The sequence below is a fragment of the Primulina eburnea genome, unplaced genomic scaffold, assembly GCF_022965805.1.
Source record: "Primulina eburnea isolate SZY01 unplaced genomic scaffold, ASM2296580v1 ctg739_ERROPOS11973397, whole genome shotgun sequence".
In the NCBI taxonomy this organism is placed as follows: domain Eukaryota; kingdom Viridiplantae; phylum Streptophyta; class Magnoliopsida; order Lamiales; family Gesneriaceae; genus Primulina; species Primulina eburnea.
The window spans coordinates 2,294,416-2,316,545 of record NW_027331510.1 but is presented as its reverse complement, the minus strand read 5'-3'; the positions used below and the strand labels follow the sequence as shown (position 1 = coordinate 2,316,545).

The 22,130-nt window shown below is 33.6% G+C and overlaps 3 protein-coding genes and 1 pseudogene across 6 annotated transcripts; all 4 read right to left on the bottom strand.

Moving 5' to 3' along the window:
- Positions 1 to 533: 533 nt before the first annotated feature.
- Positions 534 to 2,853, bottom strand: LOC140822022 (uncharacterized). 3 transcript variants are annotated; one of them, XR_012115891.1, is made up of 6 exons: positions 2,515 to 2,851; positions 2,345 to 2,431; positions 1,230 to 1,379; positions 945 to 1,142; positions 643 to 860; positions 534 to 583 (listed from the first exon to the last, which is right to left on the bottom strand). XR_012115891.1 is itself a non-coding variant. In XM_073182747.1 (5 exons), the coding sequence occupies exons 1-5, from the start codon at positions 2,779 to 2,781 to the stop codon at positions 750 to 752; spliced, it is 813 nt and encodes a 270-aa protein (XP_073038848.1). In that variant the 5' UTR covers positions 2,782 to 2,851; the 3' UTR covers positions 534 to 749. The 3 variants fall into 3 exon arrangements, 2 of the variants coding, with proteins under 2 accessions (XP_073038848.1, XP_073038849.1); XM_073182747.1 differs by having other exon boundaries at positions 534 to 860; XM_073182748.1 differs by lacking the exon at positions 1,230 to 1,379 and having other exon boundaries at positions 534 to 860; positions 2,515 to 2,853.
- Positions 2,854 to 4,119: 1,266 nt separating this feature from the next.
- On the bottom strand, positions 4,120 to 4,511 carry LOC140822207 (probable calcium-binding protein CML46). The gene is made up of 2 exons (XM_073182945.1): positions 4,286 to 4,511; positions 4,120 to 4,229 (listed from the first exon to the last, which is right to left on the bottom strand). Exons 1-2 carry the CDS (start codon positions 4,509 to 4,511, stop codon positions 4,120 to 4,122), a joined length of 336 nt encoding a protein of 111 aa, XP_073039046.1.
- Positions 4,512 to 5,639: 1,128 nt separating this feature from the next.
- Positions 5,640 to 8,716, bottom strand: LOC140822063 (cyclic dof factor 2-like; annotated as a pseudogene).
- A 4,547-nt stretch (positions 8,717 to 13,263) lies between these two features.
- LOC140822258 (aquaporin NIP2-1-like) lies at positions 13,264 to 15,659 on the bottom strand. 2 transcript variants are annotated; one of them, XM_073183004.1, is made up of 6 exons: positions 15,570 to 15,659; positions 14,580 to 14,723; positions 14,378 to 14,489; positions 14,144 to 14,256; positions 13,779 to 13,973; positions 13,264 to 13,657 (listed from the first exon to the last, which is right to left on the bottom strand). In XM_073183004.1, the coding sequence occupies exons 2-6, from the start codon at positions 14,682 to 14,684 to the stop codon at positions 13,601 to 13,603; spliced, it is 582 nt and encodes a 193-aa protein (XP_073039105.1). In that variant the 5' UTR covers positions 14,685 to 14,723; positions 15,570 to 15,659; the 3' UTR covers positions 13,264 to 13,600. The 2 variants fall into 2 exon arrangements, with proteins under 2 accessions (XP_073039105.1, XP_073039104.1); XM_073183003.1 differs by lacking the exon at positions 15,570 to 15,659 and having other exon boundaries at positions 14,580 to 14,755.
- Between the last annotated feature and the right edge of the window lie 6,471 nt (positions 15,660 to 22,130).

The window sequence follows — 22,130 nt, the reverse complement described above, 5'->3', positions numbered from 1 at the left end:
TCTTTTGATATTACTTATCAAATTGGTGTGGGAGCAGTAGCGTGCATTTTCTAAAGAAGATTGTGCACAAAATCGTCAATTTGAGTTGGACGAATGTCCATGTTAGCTCAATCCCGGAACAGAGTTGAATGTACGAGTTGGAGTGTAAATACTATAAAGATAACGAAACATATATATATTTAATATTTATATTTATAATGTACAACATGAATCTATAGCGCCAAGGGGATGTAGCTCAAATGGTAGAGCGCTCGCTTTGCATGCGAGAGGCACGGGGTTCGGGAAAATTCGATGCTGCCCGTGCAGGCACTGCCTGCACGGGCAGATCCAAGGGCCAGAAAATTTCTGGCCCATTTTATTTTTTTTTTAAAAAAAATTCCGCCCCCCATGATTGAATCTTGACCCTTGATTGGGTGTGGGGCAGTGCCCTCACACCCAGGATCGACTCTACCTTATCCCCCGCATCTCCATCATTTTTTTTTTCCTTGATTAACCTGACTTTTTAAAATTATCGGTCTGTCCGTCCCACAGCTAATAAATACAACTGACATAATTTTATTTATACTTTGGCGACACTTTTTCCCTTGGCTCCGTACAAAATATGCTCGAATCACACACACATATGCCTCAACCTCGACAAACTGTGCTTTGGAACGAACAATCAGACTCTACAATTGGCTTCGGAAACTAAAAAATGGTGCCGGGAGAAAGAAGAATACTTCATTTACAAACAGGCAACAGCCAAGTTTTCAGCTTTCAGCTAATAAGGCCTTTGGTCTTTCTCTCTTGAAATTGCTATAGTCCGCGATCAAACTGCCATTTACTTTATGCTTCATGTTATCCACCAGACTCTTCAGAACCTAAACGACGAAAAACCAACAACTGAGAACAAGAAGGTAAGAGAAAGGGAAAGAAAAATGTTCGTGGAATGTGGATGGTCTAACCGATTCTGCAACATCTCGTCGAATATTTTCGGGTACTAAACCAAGAACAGCGGGGGGGACAAAGCTTATGCTCATCTGTAGTTGGCCTTTCAGTCTGGTTCTTGGCCCATGCCTATCCGAATATAAAGCCCCGTTTACACCAAGCGAAAACTGTGATGGCTTGAGCATATCATCTAATCCTTTAAGTTCCCATCTAACCTGCACGTAAATAACCTGTATTATACAAAAACTCTGGAGCAAGACCTTTAATTATATTAAGTGATGGTGTTGGACAAACGTGCTTACAATCTCAAGCTCGAGAACCTTTGAAACTTCCCGAGGGACTGTTGGAGGGTATCCTATTCCGCTAGATTTACATCTTATCCTCATGTCCACTACTGGATATACGGTGAGAAACAAGAAATCTATTGGCAGCATATAAACTTTCCATTCATCCTGCGTGCAATTGCCAAAGCAACCGAAACAAACATACTATTATATATCCATGAGCCAAAGAGCAGAGCTGATCAGAGATGCTATGAATCTAAAATTTCCATTACTCCGAGTCCACGAGGAACATTGATATATGCTAGGGCAATATTTTTTCCGATCTAAGTCCTGCCAACATTGATATATGCTAGGGAAATGTTTTTTTGGATCTAAGTCCTGCCAACTTGGTTTTTCCTATAGCTCAAAGTTTATCAAACAAGGTTAGAAACTCACAAGTCACGTTTGAAGGAACTTATTGATTGCAATATAAATGGGTTTTTTAAAGGGTGTGAACTAGACTCTTCTAGCAATCTAGTTAATCGTTTTTTTATAGTGAGTGCAGATATTAAGTAACGGTGCCCGTGGCGCACAGTATCGGTTACACACTCACACCCTGTGTGACACTAAAATTCAAATGTAGCTCCAACACGAGCAGGATGGCAAGAAGCGTGATAGTACTGGCCATCTGTCAGCTTGAAATAGTTCCCCAATCTTGAAATATATAGTCAACAAAGGACTTCCTAAGCTTGCAACGTATGAAAGCATTACTACCAAGGGTCAACACCGATTCATTAATTAAGGTCATAAACAGCATATCAAGGCACAAAGAACCAGATTACACCGCCTGGTGCAAGAACTGATCCTGAAAGTCCAAACACGATTTGGCTTCAATCTAGAGCTCAATAATCAATGGTTCGAGCTCACGCTCAAGCTGCAAAATTTGCCAGAGTCGAAGGCTATCGTTAGGTTGAACCCTCAGAGGAAATAACTTCAAATCTTTAGGCCAAAATTTTAAACTCGTGAGTTTCGGCCCCTCTCAACACAGTAATTTACCTCGAGTTTTTTTGAGTCTGCCATGATTCAAGATTTTGCAGGCAAATAGAGAAGACATGAAATTTAAAAAATTATCCCAAACAACTAAGAAATTTTACCTCAGTGAGCTGTTGGCTCCTTTGTTTATCAGGAAAGATCGCTGTAAAAACCCTGGGTTTATCCTCCAAATACTGATCAAATGAAGCCTACCCAGTCCAAATTCAAGGCAATTAATATACGAGTTTCAAAGTACCAAGAAAACAGAGACAGCGTCGAATTTAGCAATTACCCCAGGGAGTTCATAAAGAGGAATGTCAGTGAAGATTCTTGAAGAATAAGTGGAAGGACTTGCCACCTGTGCTTCTATTTTCAGTAGCCTTAACTTCATTTTCTTCCTCAAAATATTGCACTGCCGTTCTGCACTAATTTGCCGCAGTTGATTTCCCTTGAAATGCGCGGCTCCAGAGAGGAAAATGGAGCTCCGAAACGACGGCGCAGCCGCGACTTCGTTCATTTTGCGGTGACAAAAAGATGAAGCAATTGCACCAGCATCCATGGAACTGGAGAGGACAAACCATATCCAAGATCGGAGCTTGAGTCATCCAACGTGGCGAGTTACAATAAATGGTTAGAGATTTTCTAGATACCTACCCATACTTTTATTATTATCCTTATCATTATTTAGATTTAAAAAAAACATACGGGTAAAATAATTTTGTTTATAGAAAAAGTAAGTTTTTTTTTAAAAAAAAAAATAAACAAATTATTTTGTATTCAGAAAAAAAATTTCCTCCTGTATTACATTTTTCATAAATTAAGTCTAACAAAAATATTATAATTGACAAAGTTACATTTAGTAATCTTTCAATATATTTAAACAAGTTTTTAATTATCTCTTCTAGACACATACGGACATTTACAATCATAAAAAAATTAGTATAATATTACGTTTACACAACTTTCATTTATTTTATGTCCCACTATATTTATATATTCCAAAAAAATATGTTATTTCAATTTAATTATTTTTTCAAAAGACAAACAACAAATACTACTCGCTCAAAACTGGTCCGTGGTACCTTATGTTTTAGGTTATTCATAACTCTAAATCAAATAATGATAATTTAATTTGCTCCTTCAAAGATATTGGAAAATCATGTCTCAAAATAAAAAAAAAATTGCAACGATTATTAGGGTTAGAAAGATGATATCATATCTATACAACAAATCTAAAATATAAATTAAATTTTTTATTTGTATTGTTTTATTTTTAATAATTAACATTCACTTCGACGTCATAGTCCAATTATTCATGGATACGAACTTTGATTTACAATCATGTTTCAAAACGAAATGAGAAGGAAAAAAGAATGAATGAATATAATTAAGAATCAAGAAATAACTATATTTTTATTTTTTGAAATACATCATATTTTCTCAACGCTTTTATCAAATCGACCATATTAAAAAATCTATCGAACTCAAAATGAAAAAAATAAATAAATTTTCACTAGTGATTTATGTTCTAAAATTTTGTAAAATTCGAGATAATATATAAAATATATTAAAATTTTTGCACTCGAAGTACAAAACATTTTTTTATTTATTTTTAATTATGTATTCAATATTTTTTTTAATGATTTAACCATGACAAATTTAATAAAAAAAGACAAAAGTATAAGTTTGGAAGGTCACCCACTGCTTTATATGTTAATGAATAATAAGAAAATAACAAATAATAAATTAAGTATAATTTTGTCAAATAGTAGAATAAATGACACTCCCCCAAAAAATATAACGTATAATCACGACAACGAGGGGATATTTTTATTAGAAGGGAAATTGGAATTTTTTTTACAAATTTCGTCTTAAAAACACGATCGAATATATGTGATTACAATGAACTATTCTCCATAAACTTGACAAATTCATCAAAATCCATCATGCCATCTCCATTTTCATCAAAAGCACCAATCATCCTTCTACCCTCCTCCATTTTGGATCCTTCATCCAATCCCAAATCGCACAAAACCTTCCACAGTTCCCATGCCTCAATAAACCCATCCTTGTTCTTATCGAACACATCAAAGCCTCCTCAACTTCATCCAAACGAGGACTTCTCGATTCGAAGAGGGCGAAAACGTCGTTCTCGTCCAACCGTGATGGAAAATTCCCACCGTTTGAAGTGTGATGCAAACCTAATCTTTTCAAAACCATCTCCATGTCCTTGGATGACAAAGTTTCGACAACCCTTTTGCACTTCATCAATGGATGGATCAAAATCATTATTCTTTTTCTCATATAGGATTCTTGAAGTGTTGCATTTGGTTGTCAAGCGGGATTGGATTGAGGACTGGAATCTCGAGAGAAAGCTACTGTAGATTCTCTTCTTGTTAAGGATGATTTCGATGAATCGTAGGATTGGATTTAGTGATATATTCTCCATTCGGATTTGATCACGATGTAATCAACGGGTTCGAGCCAAGTGATCAGGTACGCCGTGGCGACTGGCGTGGGAGTCTTGTCGGAAGAAATGGCGAAGGATAGAGTTCTTGGTGGTGGCGATGTTGGAGCTGGAGGCTTATGTGTATTGATACGATGGTACGGCTGATATTTGATGTTGAAATTTTGGTGGGATTTCGAAGAAAAGGAAGGTGCAATTATGGTGCTGGTTGGGTGAATTATTATTACTTACGGAAGCATTGATCAATACCTTTGATTGATTGTTGAAATAAACTATATTTTTATTATAAAGTCTTGACTAGATTACGTTGATGTCAATTTGTATTATTGCTCCAAAAGGTGAAATTGCTCACCTTAAGCGTCCTTCACCCCCGGCCCGATAGGAATGTGAGAGGAGGTAAATCATAGTGACTCAGCCAACCAACAACAGCTAGACCTTATGCTACACCGTGCACAAGGAGCTCCCTCTCATTGGAGGGAATTTAACTCCCACACTGCCGCTTGCGAGACTCGATCTCTGATCATTGCTCCAAGATTTACTGCTGCTGACCAACTGAGCTAAGCCCATGACGACATACTACGATCCCTGGTCATCTCGATTTGTATTATGAGAATAAACAATTCCATTTATTTCGAATAATATATTGCGGGGAGTTTTCCTTGACGACAGACTACGCTCGTAAAGAATACTAATTTCCATTAAATTTCTCCGGTAACCCAACTTCATTTCCATGATTCTCCCCTTTTCGTCTAAGTTACGAATTCAGAAGAGGCAGTCAAGTCAACTTGAAACAAAATATTTCTGTGTGTTTTGGTTGGTTAGAGAATTCTCAGAAAATTATCTTAATATGTCAAGTGCCATTGTTTTCTTATAATACAAGATGCACAACCCATAATTTTGTGTAATAAAATGCCTAAAACAAAAATTCAACATTAGAAAAAAGAGAAAACTAAGGAAAGCTAGATCATATGATGAGAGGCCATTACAGGGAAAACTCACAGTACTTATTTTGCTACAATTGAAACATACCCTTCTACCTATCTATGTTTCTTCATACATAAAATTATATGTACTTGAACAAAAACCCATAAACAACCGGTTTTTCTTACATCAAATGGCAGCAATGCCACCATGAATTCCGCGAATTCTTGCATCCAAATCGTCCACCGGATTGGTTCGTTTTTTGGGCATTGATTATTCTAGAGGTGTCATCGACACATCAGTTTGGTATAAACTTATGGAAAATAGAGTTGGCGTGCATGTCATCGGCTTAAGATCTCTCATGAAAGCTTGAGGACCTAGACAGCGCTGCTGGATTGGCTTGTAACGCTCTGGAGGTTTCCGACATGTGACGTTTCTCACCACCATTGGATAGGCACTGGAATGCCTTGAAAAGACCACATCCACCGATAGAATCTGCTCCGTCAATCTTTATACCCAATGTTTCCCACATGGAACTCTTAGCTGCTTCTCCCATGTCATCAATGCGTAGCGTTTTTGGCACCCAAAGATTCTTCTCAGAGTCACCATCTTTTGAGGATCCCCGCTCGGACCTCTCATTGGCTGGTTTCAAAATGTTACCTGTCATCCCTTGCATGCTTCCCTAGAGTTGGAGAAAGAGGTCCCGAACTTGGCAATGTCTGGTTTTGCGAAGCAGCAGGTGTTATTACCCAAGGGATGTTCCAAGTGCCGGGTACAGCACAGCCCCAATATGGTTGTAGTGCAGGACAGAACGGCAGAGGAAAGGTAGCAGCACCAAAAGTAGGTGGAGACAAAGAAGTGCTCCATGGAACTGAGTTCCAAGGATAAGGCCAAGGGGCTTCAGGATAGCAAGGCAACTGATGAATCACGTGGCGATTCGGCATTAATACCTCAGGAAATATGTTTTTGCTTACCCCGTTGTTTAAACTTGCAAAAGTTCCGGCAGAATGATCCTCACTATTGGATAAAATTCCATGAGAAGCTGAATTTTGTAGTCCTTCCGGTTTGTGAAACCCGCTTCTTGATCCATTTATAATCGTTTTATCGGCGATGTTTACAACCGATGCCATTGATTCACAGACGGGTGTATCTGAGTTGAAAGCGAGGACAGTGCCATTACGGTTCAAAGATGGATGGTGAATCCCATTTGAAAGCTCCACTCTGGCACTCTGAAGAGCTTCTTGGACAGTTAAATGATGAAATTGAGAAACAACATTCTTGTTTTTTCGACGACCAGCGCCTATAAGTACATTCCTCATCGTCCCACCGGCGGTCCAGTATCTCTGGCAGTTCTTGCAGAAATGTCGGGGCTGATTAACGTTGTAATTGTTAAAATAACAGAACTTTGTATCCACGCTATTACAACGTGGGCAGGGAAGTATCTTGTCTGGCTTCTTCAGGGTTTTCTCGTGCGAGTTGCTCATCTCACCTTGGTCATCGTCGGTTTTCGGTGTTTTTTCTGTTCCAGTATCCTCATGGGAAACCTCATTTATTGGGGGAGTTGAGTTACAATCTTTTGATTCCTCCAGCGTTGAAGGTTGGTTATGCTCTTCCTCTATGGGATCGTCTTGGTTTGGACATGATAGCCTCTGCACTCGTACAGAAAGAATGTCCATGAGGATAGGCGGACGCTTGAGCAATTACGGTAACTACCTTGTTCCTCAATATTGCAAGAAAATGACCAAAATAAAGCTACCAAAATTGAAAGTAAATCAAAAATGTTACTAAGTAAATTATTCTAGAACAAACATTGAATGATGACTTGAATTTATGTAAGAAACAATATCAAAATATCCCTCACTAATACACATCGCATAAGAGGACAACTACATGTATACCATGAACAAAAAGTCCAGGACACGAGTTTGCATCCTATTAGATAAATCAAATCAAATATGAAGGTACAAATTAGGTCACTAAATCACAATTTGGAGGTATTTTATTCCTTAAAATACGGCATTTCCGTAATTATAACAGAGTAAACCCTGTAATCCTATAAGAAAACAGCAACCTCACCCACAAGAGGTAAACTATATAGATGAAACTAGATTTGCTAGAAAGCTAAAGCAAACGAAGTCAAATTTGCATCATCATTTTAAAGAGAAATTGCATATCACTGAGTGGCGCTGCATATAACATTTGTCAATAACAGAACTTGAAGAGTTCTTACAAGAAGCACATACATTTATGAAGTTCCGATCTTGAAAAACCAAAGTGAAACCAATTAAGCAGCCTAGCTCGAACGCTGAACATTCATTCTAATTCAATCTTAAAGATACATATTTCTTGCCATCCAGAAAACATAAATCTTGAACCTAAATCGAAATAATAAGCCGAAGCAAATTCTCCAAGTCCACAAAACCTAGAAATCGGTCAAAACCAAGATCGACCCTCGATAGTTTAGACGGTATAGACTAATGGGTATGGGTTACAGTTCAATAGAAAAGTTAATCCGGAAACTCTTACCTTGTGAGATTCTTGCTCCTCTGTATCTCTTTTGAACCTTCCATTTTCAAGTATAGAATCTGACGAACACGGGGGATCTTGGTTTGTGTTATCCAAATCACCAGCATCACAAGACAAAGCTGAGGTCCCTCCACCTGGCATGAATGGTGGGGGCACCGCCACCGTCTCCACCGCCTCCCCAGCAGCTTCTTGCAAATCGATAGTCTTCCCAAAGAGCTTTATCCTGGGGTCTTTAACTTCAGACATTTTTTTATCTGGAACTCCAGATTAGATAACCCAGAAACAGATTAAAATAGACACAAAACCCATGATTCAAAAACCCCCGCGTGTATGATTGTGTGCGTTTTTCTCTCTTTTTGGGGTCAGGAACTTTTGGGGCTCTGTGTCGTTCAAGACAACGTGCAAGTGAAAAAGATTAAGGTAGAGAGCCGAGGTGTCGAGCCATGTCAGCAAGAAAAGCAAATTCTCAGCCACAAGTTCTCTGTGGCCCGCACATCTCGTCTTCTTCCTTTTCTTTTCTATAAACCGACACTTTCGCTTTCACTTTCCTTTTTTTCAACTACCCTTTCTGCTCCCCCAAAATTCTTCGCCTGCCTTTTCCGGAAAAAGTATACGCAAACTTTTCAGCCTCGTTCTTATCTTTAACTGAGCAAATGCGTTTTCTTTTTGTTGATAGAAATGCGCTTTTATATATAAGAAAAGTTAAATTATAGTAAACAAATATCGTTTATATATATATATATATACACACACAATAAATCTACCGGATGAATATTTTTCCTAATAAAACATAGACTATTATCTTAAATCATTATCGTTTGACGCATTTAATGCTATATGTCACTAACTTGAAATAAATTTACTATCAAATTAAAGACAAAAATTTCTGTGAGACGGTCTCACATGTCGTATTTTGTAAGACAGATCTTTTATTTGGGTCATTCAAGAAAAAATATTACTTTTTATGTTAAGAGTGTTTCTTTTTATTGTGAATATCGATAGGGTTGACCCATCTCATGGATAAAGATTTATGAGATCGTCTCACAAGAGACCTACTCCAAATTAAATCCATACCCATTATCGTGTATGTTGAATAAATAATACACAAATTACTTAAAAATATATACATATCTTATTACATTTTTACGTTATATGGCTATAAAATAATAACGATAACGATTATAATAACGTTAACGATAAAATATTTAATTGATATATGATCAAAATAAAACGTCAATTTATTCTTAACTTACTTAACTTGCATTTAGTCAAATATTATTAATAAATTTAATTAGATGCACACTTTTATTTTCAAGATTGTTTAATATATTTTATTGATTAATTATTTTAAAAAAATTATATCATGATAAATAATTATCAACTCAAATATAAAACTATTTTTTTTTATTATATTTATAAAATATATTTCATTAGAGTGTTGATGTATTGTTTATCGTACGATCGAATAAAAATACTGATTATTTTACTTTTTCAAAATCTGATATTGATCTATTGAAATTTAGAAAATTGTTCAATATAAAAATCATATATCATACAAAATTGAATTTTTAGTTCGTTTGCCAAAACAAATTTTATTCTATATTAAATAATGTTATTTTTTTTTTAAAAAATGTCATACTACTATTACTGAAATCTCTTTCAAATCGTGTTTGTTAATGGGGCAGGCATTTGGAATTGATTCTTAGTTTGGTCCACAAGAATAATAATGCTGCTACTTGGTTTGAAGTGATCATTCACTTTATGCTTTCCATTTATTTTATTAATATTTTTGTTGTATGCATAGGCTGCTGTGTTTTATTTATAGCCACATATTGTCAATGGAGTGAGTCTCATGTGAGACCATCTCACGGATCTTAATATGTGAGAAGGGTCAACCCTACCCATATCCACAATAAAAAGTAATACGCTTAGCATAAAAAATAATACTTTTTCATGGATGATCCAAATAAGAGATCCGTCTCACAATTACGACACAAGTTTTTACCTTTTCAATGAGGTTTTAATTCCTGGCATTCAAGAATAAACATGCATTTAATCATCCATATAGAATAAATACAAATTACATACTAATAGATGAATAAGTTATCGTTCATCTATTAGATATGTAATTTGGATATACTTTATCACAATCAATAGTTAAGTGCCACTTCATTGATTAATTGATGGTATGTGAACAACATGTCAAACTATATATAAATATATATAAGAGTGGGTCTCATGTGAGACCGTCTCACGGATCATAATATGTGAGACGGGTCAATCCTACCCATATTCACAATAAAAAGTAATACTTTTAGCATAAAAAGTAATACATTTTCATGGGTGACCCAAATAAAGATCCGTCTCACAAAATACGACCTGTGAGACCGTCTCATACAAGTTTTTGCCTATATATAAACCGAAACATTTGGGACACTCGATAAAAGATGGGTAGATGGAAGAAATGTTTTTTTTTTTTTAGTTTTAGAAATACAGTATCATAAACTTCAAATACATTACTTCCATATTTATATAGAGTTTCTAATTAAATATGATAGATTTCAAGTTCATCGTACTGATGACAAATATTTGAGATTCATTATATTTTGTTTAACTAATGTAAGTTATGAATTTAATATTTCATATATTATTTCTATTTTAACGATAAAAATATAATCGAAACCTTGATTTCAACTTCATCAATATAAATGAATTATTATCAATTAGTTAAATTTAAAGTCGCATGTTGGGCCATTTCCTAATGCGCCAAGCCAAACTCAATTGGACCTTTCCCCGAACTATAAATTCCCAATTTTTATGGATAATCATTCTTTGAAATAGACATCTTAAAATAATAATAATTAAGAAAAATGTGGAAAAAATAAATAATGAATAAAGCATTGGGTTGAACAAGGGGTAAGCAAAACCACATTGGTTCTTTTATGATAGAAATTCGAAATGAACCGATTCTATCGTTTTTGTAAAGTTATTGACCAAATCAAACTATTAATTGGTTCGACTTTTTTTTGGATGAATTAACTTTAAATTTAGTTTTTTTTTTCAAATAGATTATTCCGACTATTTTAAAACATTATTTAAATTTTCTAAGCTAGTTATTATAATTAAACATCAATATGATATAAATATCAAACATTTCAACTAAGATCAATGGACAATGATGGAGACTGAAGGGGTAAATAGACATAATATTGGGCCAATAAAATTGGTCGATTTAAATAATTGGAAATGCTAAAATTTATAAAAGTAACCAACAATTATCAATTTTTCATTATAATAATGAAATGATATAGTGAAATAATGTTGTGTGTGTATATATATATATATATATATATATATATATATATATATATATATATATATATACACATTACTTTTTGAGGAAGACAATACGGACCCTAACATTACTTTTTATTTGAAAAGAGTTAATTTTAGGGGGAAAATTATTAATTTTTGTGGGGTTTTCGCATCTAAATGATGATAATTTTTTTTTTTTTTTGTATTTGTTTCTTTTGAATATTTTTCAACATCCATCACGATAATAATAACAATAAAAAAAATAAATTGGTGACGCTTTGGACACCCAAAATCTATATAAACGGAATCGACGTGATTTTCAGTTTATTCCACGCAAAACAAGCTCTGAATATGGCGGACGAAGCGGAGCTTTCATTATACTCGAAATACTCTGTGAGGATGGCGACGCGGAGGAGAAAGAAACCCTTCTAATGATAATCGGCGAACAACTCTCGGACTTCCAGCGGTGCCCGTTCTCTCATCAAAGTAAGAAGACGAAATCTGACATTAATCTGTCTTGACTCTTGGATTTCGTGATTTTTTCTTTCATTATTAATGCCACGTTTCCCTTGTGAATTCTTGATTCTTGTTTTGCCCGTTTGACACGGTTGAACTTAGTTTCTTGTTACCTCCCCATGTTAATTCATCATCTTCTTGAGCTTCTTGAGGGAAGGGATTCATGTGCAAACCTCCAGACTAAAATAAATTTGTCAGAGTTTCAGTATTTTTATGTCGTCTCCATGTCTCAAGATTTGCAGTTGGGCATCCAATCGAAATCTGTTGCGCGTCCTGGTTTTCTCATCTCTTCTGCAAACACAGACGTATGACTCCCAAATTCGTGTTTTATTTTTTTCACGTGGTTTTTATTTTTTATTTCCTCAGGTTACACGAAAGGTTTGGCTTCACTTGCCCCCGTAACAGCAACTCATCTTCATTTTAATAAATGGGGAAGGCATGCTCCTGCAGTCTCCAGATTACCAAGAAACTGTTCAATTTTCCACACGCTCCACAGCTAGAACAGAACTGATCAACGGAGTTTTGGATTGTTAAAGAAACGGTGGGATGTCATGCAGTGATGCACTCTGCCGTCTTTATGTACGTGAGAGATCAAGATTCAAGTAGAAGATACAACCAGCAAGCTAAAACTCGGTGCTTTCTTAAGTGGGGTAATATCTCGGAGATGCAAAGTTGGTGGCCGTTGCAAACGAGCGAGGAAGAAATTCACATTGGAGATTATGGTTTTCATCCTGGTGCTTTAAACGTCTCGCCATGCTCCAGTTTAGCTCTACCGCTGCTTTTACCAAGCACAAGTGTTATTTCTACAACCCACAGCCATGTTTTATTCACTAGAACGTGCACCGCGGGTGCATTGTTGTCTTGGACGAAACAAGGGTGGGTCCTGGTGGCAGAGGCAGCGTGAGCAGCGGCATGGAATTGAGGTAGAGTACGGCGAGGCGGTTCAAAGCATCAGAATAAAGAACCATCATCTCCAGAAGTTTTTGCTTGACCATTTGTCCAAGCTCGGGACATCGATCGATCATAACAATTTGTGCGATAAAAATGTTGGTTTTATATATATATTTTTTATCATTTTGTCTTGAAACTTAAAAATGCTTGCATATACCAACTGTTGCTTGGGAGAGGGTAATTTTTTAAAAAAATTATTGTATCAAAGTTATTTTGTTCACTTACCACAGTTTTAAATTGTTTCAGCTTCGGAAATTGTAAAATGAATCGATTTCATCCCTTTGATTATTGGTTCGACGGGGAAATGATGTTGGCTGGATCATGGAAAATGTATCAGACTAATACTAATCAAGGAGGGTACTTTTCATTAAATCATCAATATTTTGTGCTGCGCGAAATTATGAAAACACATATACTACATACGCAATAATTTTAGAGATATAAAATTTAAAGTTTTTTTTTTTAATTGAGGTTTGAGATTCAAATATTGTTAAGATCATCATGATTTCCTATTCTGTTATCTTCGCTGCTCCTCATTCTGCGAAGTTTGAACGAGAATGAATGAGGTGTTAAAGCATGAACCGGCTTGTCCGAGACACGGATGAAGCTGTATGACCATGCCCCCAACAATGTCCCGCAAACAGGGCCGACGAAGTATACCCAAAACCCCTTGTAGTAACGGCTAGCGATCGCAGGTCCCATCGTCCTTGCCGGGTTCATCGACCCTCCTGAACCCGACCTATTAATATCAACCAGCAACGTATCATTACAGTTGCAACGTATCATTACAGTTGAGTCTCGAACCGACTTGTGGTTTTAGTGATATTAATTTCAGCAAATTTTTGAAATTGGTCACTTACAGCTTTGGTATCCGTTGCTACTGCTGAGGTGACAAACATCATCGAAAAAGTTACCACAACCTCCATGATTAGGGCCTGAAGGTCAGTTCCCGAAGGCGACGTAGTTCCCACATGTTTTATCGGGTGTAATAACACACGAAGTGTGAATCCGGACAAGGTTGCACCTGTAAATTGTGCTGCCCAATAAAATGGTACCTTGCGAGAGAAAAAACATAAATATCTGATTATATATCGTTGCATGATTCCATTTTTTAATTAATATCAAGTTAAATCATATATCATATATATTGAGAATTTCATGGTGCTCAAGTTGGCCCAAAGGATTGGAAGGATCCTGTATATATATAAATTATCCGATAAATAACCTGTTTCCAGGGAAAGTGTCTGACGGCCGCAAAAGCCAGGGTCACCGCCGGATTCATATGCGCACCAGAAACATGTCCGACAGCGTAGATCATGACCGTCACTATAAGCCCGCCTGTTATAAAATGCAGTAAAGTTCAAATTTTAGATTTATATATATATATATACACACACACACACACACACACACGTATACATATTAGAAAGGGAAAGGGGAATTAAAAGAAAACGTCGACCGGCCACAGATGCTCCAAGTTTCGAAATCTTGTTTTCATCGCTAACACTAAGCGCAGCAGAACCACAGGTCACAAACACCAATAGATATGTTGCAATTATTTCCGCGATTACCTATACATATGTTTAACCAATATAATTAAACATTTAACATCAAGAAGCTATATGATTGTAGTGGTGCGCGCATGTTCCGTGTGTTCGTACCTTTCTGGGAAATCCGGAGGCGTGATTCTCTTGGAAGTTGCTGGAAATGCGAGTTACTTGCCTATTGGATTCGGATGGATCGGCGGCGGGTGTTGCATTCTCCATTTGAAAGAGCTAGCTACGGAGAGTGGGGTTCTGTTCTTTCTACAAACGTATGCATGCATGTGTGCATTTTATAGATCAAGGGGTCTCGCAAATTGAAGGCATTAAGCAAGTGGAAATGGCCCACAACTATCCATTTCGTAGGGATAAACTGTTGTTTTTATAATCGAAATTTTGATTTATTTTTACCGACCAAATACCTACGCCAATTAATTAAAATACGTCCCGAATAGTCGATATTAACATTGTCAAAGCATCTCTGAACTCATAATTTAGTTAATAATGGTTACCCCAAATGAAATCCAAATTACAGTGATGAAATAATCTCGTCTAATAGTGTACGGATGTAATATGAAATCATATTTTGAGTTCAATAATGCACAATTTGCAGATTATTTATTCCATAAAATGAATGCATGCCAAGTTTTTCAAGTGTAAGAGTGTGACTCATTGGGACTTAATTAATTTTAGTCTGCCGATCGAAGACCTAATCTTTCCAGCTTCTTGGCCAATATTTGGATTAGGTTCACTGGCTTAAATTTTTTACTTTATTTATTGTTCGTCATGTGGTTTATTTAAATCAATCCCCCAGTTTATAAGTTTGTTTAAAGCATAATTATTTAATTTAAATAAATAAAGAGCACTTAATTAACAATTAATTTAATACACCATTCAAATGTTCGATTTCAGCCATTAATCTATTTTTTGTCGGTATTATTTAATTGCTAATTATTCGCCTTAAAACTTAATCTTCCAGGTCTTTATATACCATTGATAAAATATCTATTTAAAAATATAAGGTAAGAAACACAATCATATAGTTCATTCAAACACTGAATCCTCAAACAAATACATTCCCTGAGATAATCTGTTGAAAATTACACTCACCAATCGCAATCTGAACAATTCTTATACTGAGACCCGTACGTAGCATCGAGAAACACAGCCACGCGAACTCAATATTTCTTCATAGTTGAGTGATTAATCCTCAGACACACACAAGTAGGTTAAAATCTCATGCAATGGCACCACGCATCTAAAATGCCAGAAGAAATGAATCCCACACAGCAGCAGCGAAAAGGACAGGAAGGAAAATCTGACCTGTAAAACTAGATCGAGCAAACTCTGAGAATTGCTCTTTATAGGCATGCATGCATGTGGAGGTGGATTTTTTACATGAATATTGCCACTTTCATGACTCCGAACAGAACCCTTAACCGCTCATCAAATAGCAATTCTTGGTCATATTGCGAGGAACAACGTCCCTTCCTGCACCAGTGGTCCTAATTGTGAAGGAAATGATAGGGTATGCAATTCCTAATAATCAGTCTTGTTCACCTCTAGCACATTCATTGGGGTCCATCCGTGACGGAGGACACTAATTTCACCCGGCTGTCCAAAAATTTTTTTAAAAATTTATTGAATTTTTTTATAATTTTGATAAATTTGTATTATCTAGATCTTTAAATATTAAATATATTAAGTTTAAAGCTAAGCACGATATAATCGGATTCTGGCTCCGCACCTGGTCTATATAATCATATGTACTCTGAACGATTAGTTGCTTAAAGCACATATCTTCGATTAGTCTTTTTGCTCATTCCTAATCATACCCTACGTCATTATTTTGTGTGAATGGGAATTTTTCAATTCAATAACTTTTTTAATATTTTTAACACATTTTTTTAGTGTGTCGTTGATAGTCTATTATAATTATATATATATAATAATCTTATAAAGTATATGTGATAATTTGTGTGTAAGTTAATGATAATATTATCTGCTATAGTATATATATATATATATATTAGTATATATTATCTATTTTTATTTAAATTATCACATATATATCTTCTATAAGATTGTGTCAATTATTTAAATTTTTTTTTACCAGTTGGATAAATATATATTTTTGGAACTCGTTTGAAAGGCTATTTTTAGGATTTCAATTATAAATATCTGTTGGGATTGATCAAGGGTAAAATTTTAAATTATAGTTTTATTTGGAATATATCGACTTGCAGAAATCTCTAAATAAATGGGTCAGGCCAAATTTTAAAACCCAGACAGCCCAGCTAAATCTATAAAACTCATAGTCCGGTTATATATATTTGGAGATCTACAATTCTTATTATTATATATTTGAATTGGTACATATCATTAATCGTTCTTACTTTAAAATACCAAAACAACATCGAATTGAAGGTAAAAATTTATGTGAGACGATTTCACATATCATATTTTGTGATACGGATATTTTATTTTGGTCATCCATGAAAAATTATTACTTTTTATGCTAAAAATATTACTTTTTATTGTGAATATTGATAGACAAATAAAGATTAGTGAGACGGACACTTAAAAAAGACTGAGTCTCATGTGAGATCGTCTCACGGATCCTAATCTGTGAGACAGGTCAATCCTACCCATATTAACAATAAAAAGTAATACTTTTAGCATAAAAAATAATACTTTTGAATGAATGACTCAAATAATAGATCCGTCTCACAAATATGACATGTGAGACCGTCTCACACAAGTTTTTACCTATAAAAAAACCTATTTGTAATTGAAAGGGTCAACCGGTCGTTTCACGCTATTTTTGCACAGTTATTTTCTGTCAAATCCTTGACAATTCTTTAAAATGAACGACGTGTCATGAACAGATCACACATATATTATTTATTTATGATTTTTTCTTTTGTTTTTTTTTTTTGGTGTAATAAGTTTCGAACATTTACTAAAAATATGATCGAACAAAAGATATACACCAAAATCATCAAAATTTAATATACTTTTTTAGCTTTATTTCATCGTATTCATGTGGGAATTGTCCCCATGATAAGATGGATGACCAATATTTATCCATACATATATAAAACCCACTTCTTTTTTTTGAAATTATATGTGTGACAAGATATTATCCGTTGAAATGAAATGAGAGTAGTGCCCTCATCTGCCATAATTTGATGATAAAGATCTCCCGGTTACAAATTTTCTTCTTGATCTATCCACTTCAAACATCATAATATGAAACGAGCGTGTTTTACGGAAGTCATAGATCATTATCCTGTCTTTGAGACACGTATTAATTATTCTTTAAAATGAGTGGATCGAAGTCAATCTACCAAAACATATATATCGGTCGAAAATACTTGTTTGTCATATATATTTTTATTTAAACTTCACGTGTTTGGTAGATTTTTCACCATGTACAATTGAATTAGAACAAGTAGCTAAAAGAGACCGGACTTTTGCCCAACTATTTTCATCCTCGGTTACGTTTGTGAAAACTCAAGTTCGAGTCCTCCTCTCCTTAGATTTAAGTGATCAAAAAAAAAAAACCCGAGTGGCTAAGGCTAAAAGAAGAGTTTCCGATACACAAGGATCATCTAATTTCATCAATATGGTGAAGTTCTCCCCAGTGCAATATAGAAGCAGTGGTGTTTTGCGATCCTAGAATTGTTAGACGTGGTTTGGCCGGTCGTTTATTTTATATATATATATATATGATACATATATATATATATATATCATTTTTATGGTTTGGCGTCGTTTATATATATATATATATATATATATATATATATATATATATATATATATAATAGATAATTAAAATAACATTTGATTCCTGCAACTACGACACCTCGTGAGCACCGATGAGATTCACTCACCTGGATGTGATGGATTGAAAATTGTGCATCCAATGGGTAGGACACTCATCGGTGCTACACAGAGTGTGCACGTAGGTATATATAAGTTTTGATATCCTGCACCCTACCGGGCACACTTTTGTGAGCCCGATGAGGTGTCACTTTGGAGCAAATTTTTCTATATTTCATCACATGAGTGAGGAATCAACGCACAAAGGTGTGCACGGTAGGTGGCAGGTATCAAAACTGTTATAAGCTTGTATGTATGATTATATATAAAGATTGATATCCTGCACTCGACGTGCACCCTTGGTGAGCACATTGAGTGTCACTCATCATGGATGACATTTTCTATATTTCGTAATCCAATAATGATGACACCTATATGCTCATAAAGGGTGCACGGTAGGTGTGCAGGATATAAACTATATATATATAATATGTATAATATATATATATATATAGTAGATAAAATAAGGTTAAAAAACTTGAAGAAAAAAAGATACGTGAAAATTAGATATGTTAAAAGTGCACAGTAAAGGAGTGGGACATTTGTTTTTGGAGAAATATTTTTGACATCACTTCATAGTAAGCCTTCGCTTAATTGAAAACGAGATGCTTTGATTTTATAATTTTGACCTAAAAATTAACTTGAGGTAAATATAGTGAATAGAGTCTGATATTAATGACCATGAAGTTTCAATCGAAGTGGATCATTATCCTAAGTCTATACTGATTATATTTATTTATTTATATATATATTATTTATTTATATATATATAAATAAATAAATATAAGCAGTATTACTATATATATATATATATATATATATATATATATATATATATATATATATATATATATATATATATATATATGTATATGTCTATAAACATCTTTTTTTATTTTTGTTTTTGTTTCGATATATTTTAATATTTATAAAATAGGTTTTATTTTATCATATGAGTTACGTAAGAAAATATCGACGTAAAATAAACAATATTCAATTGTTTTAATGGTTTTGGGAAAAAAAATCAAAACTTAAAATAAAATCTAAGTTAGTTGATGAAAACAAACTGTGACGGGTTTTATGACTAAAACTCAAAACAAACCAATTTATAAAACAAAAATTGCAATATAAGTTGCCTAACATTTTCCCATGCAATTTTCACTTAATTTTATTTCCACCACCGCTAGTGATTTCGACTCTTCATTACTTCATCATGTTGCCAAAAAAAAAAAAAAAGAAGCCAAATTTCAAGGAAGCTACAAAGGGGAAAACAAACAAAATATTAATTATTATATGAATTATTACACATATATGTATGTATGTGGGGTACATATATAAATGTCAACATATGTTTAGTCAAATATTTTCTTTATGGTGGGGATTGCAATTCTGAAGTTATTTCCTTTTCTTCCATCTTTGATGGGATATCTAATTTTTAAATTATTTTTTTTACTTTGGTATTTTAGAAGTTTAAAGACGTAATTTCTTTAATAAAAAATTAATAACACAAAAATCTAATGAATCAACTCAAAATTAACTTAAATGTTTTTTTTTTCTAAATGAGAAGTTGAGCCATGAGAAAGTTAAATTTTGGCATTACACCCAATTTCAATGAATCTAACACAATATAGTTTCACTAATAATATATAAAACCTAACGTCCCTTTCGATATATATATATATATATATATATATATATATATATATATATATATATATATATATATATAATTATTTAATAGATTAAATTATTTTAAGACTATTATTAAATAAAATAAAGATGTGACAACGACCTTTGATATTTGTATGGTTCATCTTATTTCACAGTAGGACTTGGTCTTCAGTCTTTAGAACTCGACTTTTCAATTTTCAGGAAAGTTGCACTAACCGGCAAATGTTTGAAAACTATATTTTACATTATTTCTCTTGGATTACAAAATCCAAATTGAGATGGTTAGTGTTGTATAATGGAAGTCGATTATATTCAAAATAATATGATATTGTCGTTTTTAGCTTAAACTCGTAGGTATTTGATTTTGAAACGTACACAAAACATCTTGTACCATTTTAACACAAAACTCGTATGGATTTGAATACGACGTGAATTAGAGTAAAATGTCATTTTTCACAATATGATTGGTCACAACTCTTTAAAATTGAACTTTTTTCTAAATTTTCAAGCTAAGCAGTGCTAAACCTGTGGGAAATCACATAGAAAAAGAAGCATTCAAAATAGATGTTTAATTTGGAAACTGTAGTCGCGTATAGATTTGACACTGTTACCATTGAAATTAAAATCGTCCCCACAAAACCAAAATCAAAATTGTTTTTCGCTTCTTTTAATAATAATAATAATAATAATAATAATAGTTTTTGAATTGGTTCCAAAATTATATATCAGAAACAGAACAATTATAAATAGATTTTAAAGAGTTTCGTCCTTTGTTTTTTGGACCGTCAATTTAATATATATTGTATTTTTTTCTATTAAAATTTTTTTACAAAATATTTTATCGATATTTTATTTTTTAAAATAATTCCATTTCAGAGATTATATATATGTTACATGACGATTAACTATTGAAAAGCATACACATTAAGTTGTTTGTTGCTCATGTTATTTGAAGACAAATTCAAATCTAAAAACAACGTAGGTATATAGTTTCTGGATTACATCAGATGAAAGACTAAGTCAATTGAATTTAACTTTGAAATGATACCTTAAATTTGTGGCTTGTAATAACCGAAGATGAACTAAGTCGGGATTTTTACATTGAAATTGTCAGACTGTAATTTAATTTCCACCTCAAAATAAGCTGTCAAGATCCCAAAGTTCAAATGTAGGGACGTTTCATCACGTATAGATTCTGAGGATAGAATGCGTCAAATATAGCAAGGGAGAAACATGAACAACGAAGTTACCCTCTTCAAACAAAATTCTGGATTTGATCGCTTAAACTGATCGACGTTGTGTTGTATGAATTTACCGTTGTTCTTTTTTTTTTTTGCTGTGTTTTTATCATCTAACTTGTCAAAATTGGGTCGTAGTCATTTAACAATGTTTTTTTTTGTCATATTTTGTCGGAGTGTTGATGTGATTTATTGTGTTATGCCACTATTTTAAGGCATCACATCGATGCTCGGTTAAAATAGGAATAAAACAAGACAAAATTGTATAATTAAGATTCGATTTTGAGATGCTAACATAAAATAAGAAATATTATGTTTTCTAAAAAGATGAAATTGACAATTTTCCAATAAATTACTATATTTAAAATCATTCATCCTCATTATCAATGTATTAGCTAGTTGTTTAGTTTAAAAGCTTTTATTAAACAAAAACTTATATACGTGGGCAAGACAATCAAAATATGTGTGTTTTTATTTTTTAAGAAATTTGAAAAAGGGGTCTGAAATTAATATATTTTTTAAAAATTATATTAGAAATTATACAGCCCAAAATTATACAGCCCAAATAATTTTTTTTTTAATAAAAAGAACATATTTTAACTCTTTCATACCTTAATTAGTTTGCTTCAATCCGGTCCAATAATTTTAATTGGACAACTTTTCTCTCAAAAAAATATTCTTTTATTAACAAAAATCTATGAGACATTATTACATATTAATTTTTTAAAATCGATACTTAACTCATATAAAAATATTATTTTTTATGGATCAAATTGATATGTCTCACAGATATAAATTTGTTAGATCGTCTTAAAAGAAAGATACTTCTAATTTTTTAAATTCTTAGATATTTATATCATAAGGTTGTACTCAT

Bases quoted from the DNA above. Each gene is read 5' to 3' on its own strand.
- LOC140822258 (XM_073183004.1), bottom strand. From the start codon at position 14,684: ATGGAGAATGCAACACCCGCCGCCGATCCATCCGAATCCAATAGGCAA. The intron at 14,490-14,579 runs GTACGAACACAC...ACATATGTATAG, and splicing joins CCTCCGGATTTCCCAGAAAG to GTAATCGCGGAAATAATTGC. The intron at 14,257-14,377 runs GTCGACGTTTTC...ATTTTATAACAG, and splicing joins ACTTGGAGCATCTGTGGCCG to GCGGGCTTATAGTGACGGTC.
- LOC140822022 (XM_073182747.1), bottom strand. From the start codon at position 2,781: ATGGATGCTGGTGCAATTGCTTCATCTTTTTGTCACCGCAAAATGAAC. The intron at 2,432-2,514 runs GTAATTGCTAAA...TGGACTGGGTAG, and splicing joins CTCTTTATGAACTCCCTGGG to GCTTCATTTGATCAGTATTT. The intron at 1,380-2,344 runs GTAAAATTTCTT...AATTGCACGCAG, and splicing joins GGAGCCAACAGCTCACTGAG to GATGAATGGAAAGTTTATAT.
- LOC140822207 (XM_073182945.1), bottom strand. From the start codon at position 4,511: ATGATTTTGATCCATCCATTGATGAAGTGCAAAAGGGTTGTCGAAACT. The intron at 4,230-4,285 runs GTTTATTGAGGC...GATTGGATGAAG, and splicing joins TTCGATAAGAACAAGGATGG to GATCCAAAATGGAGGAGGGT.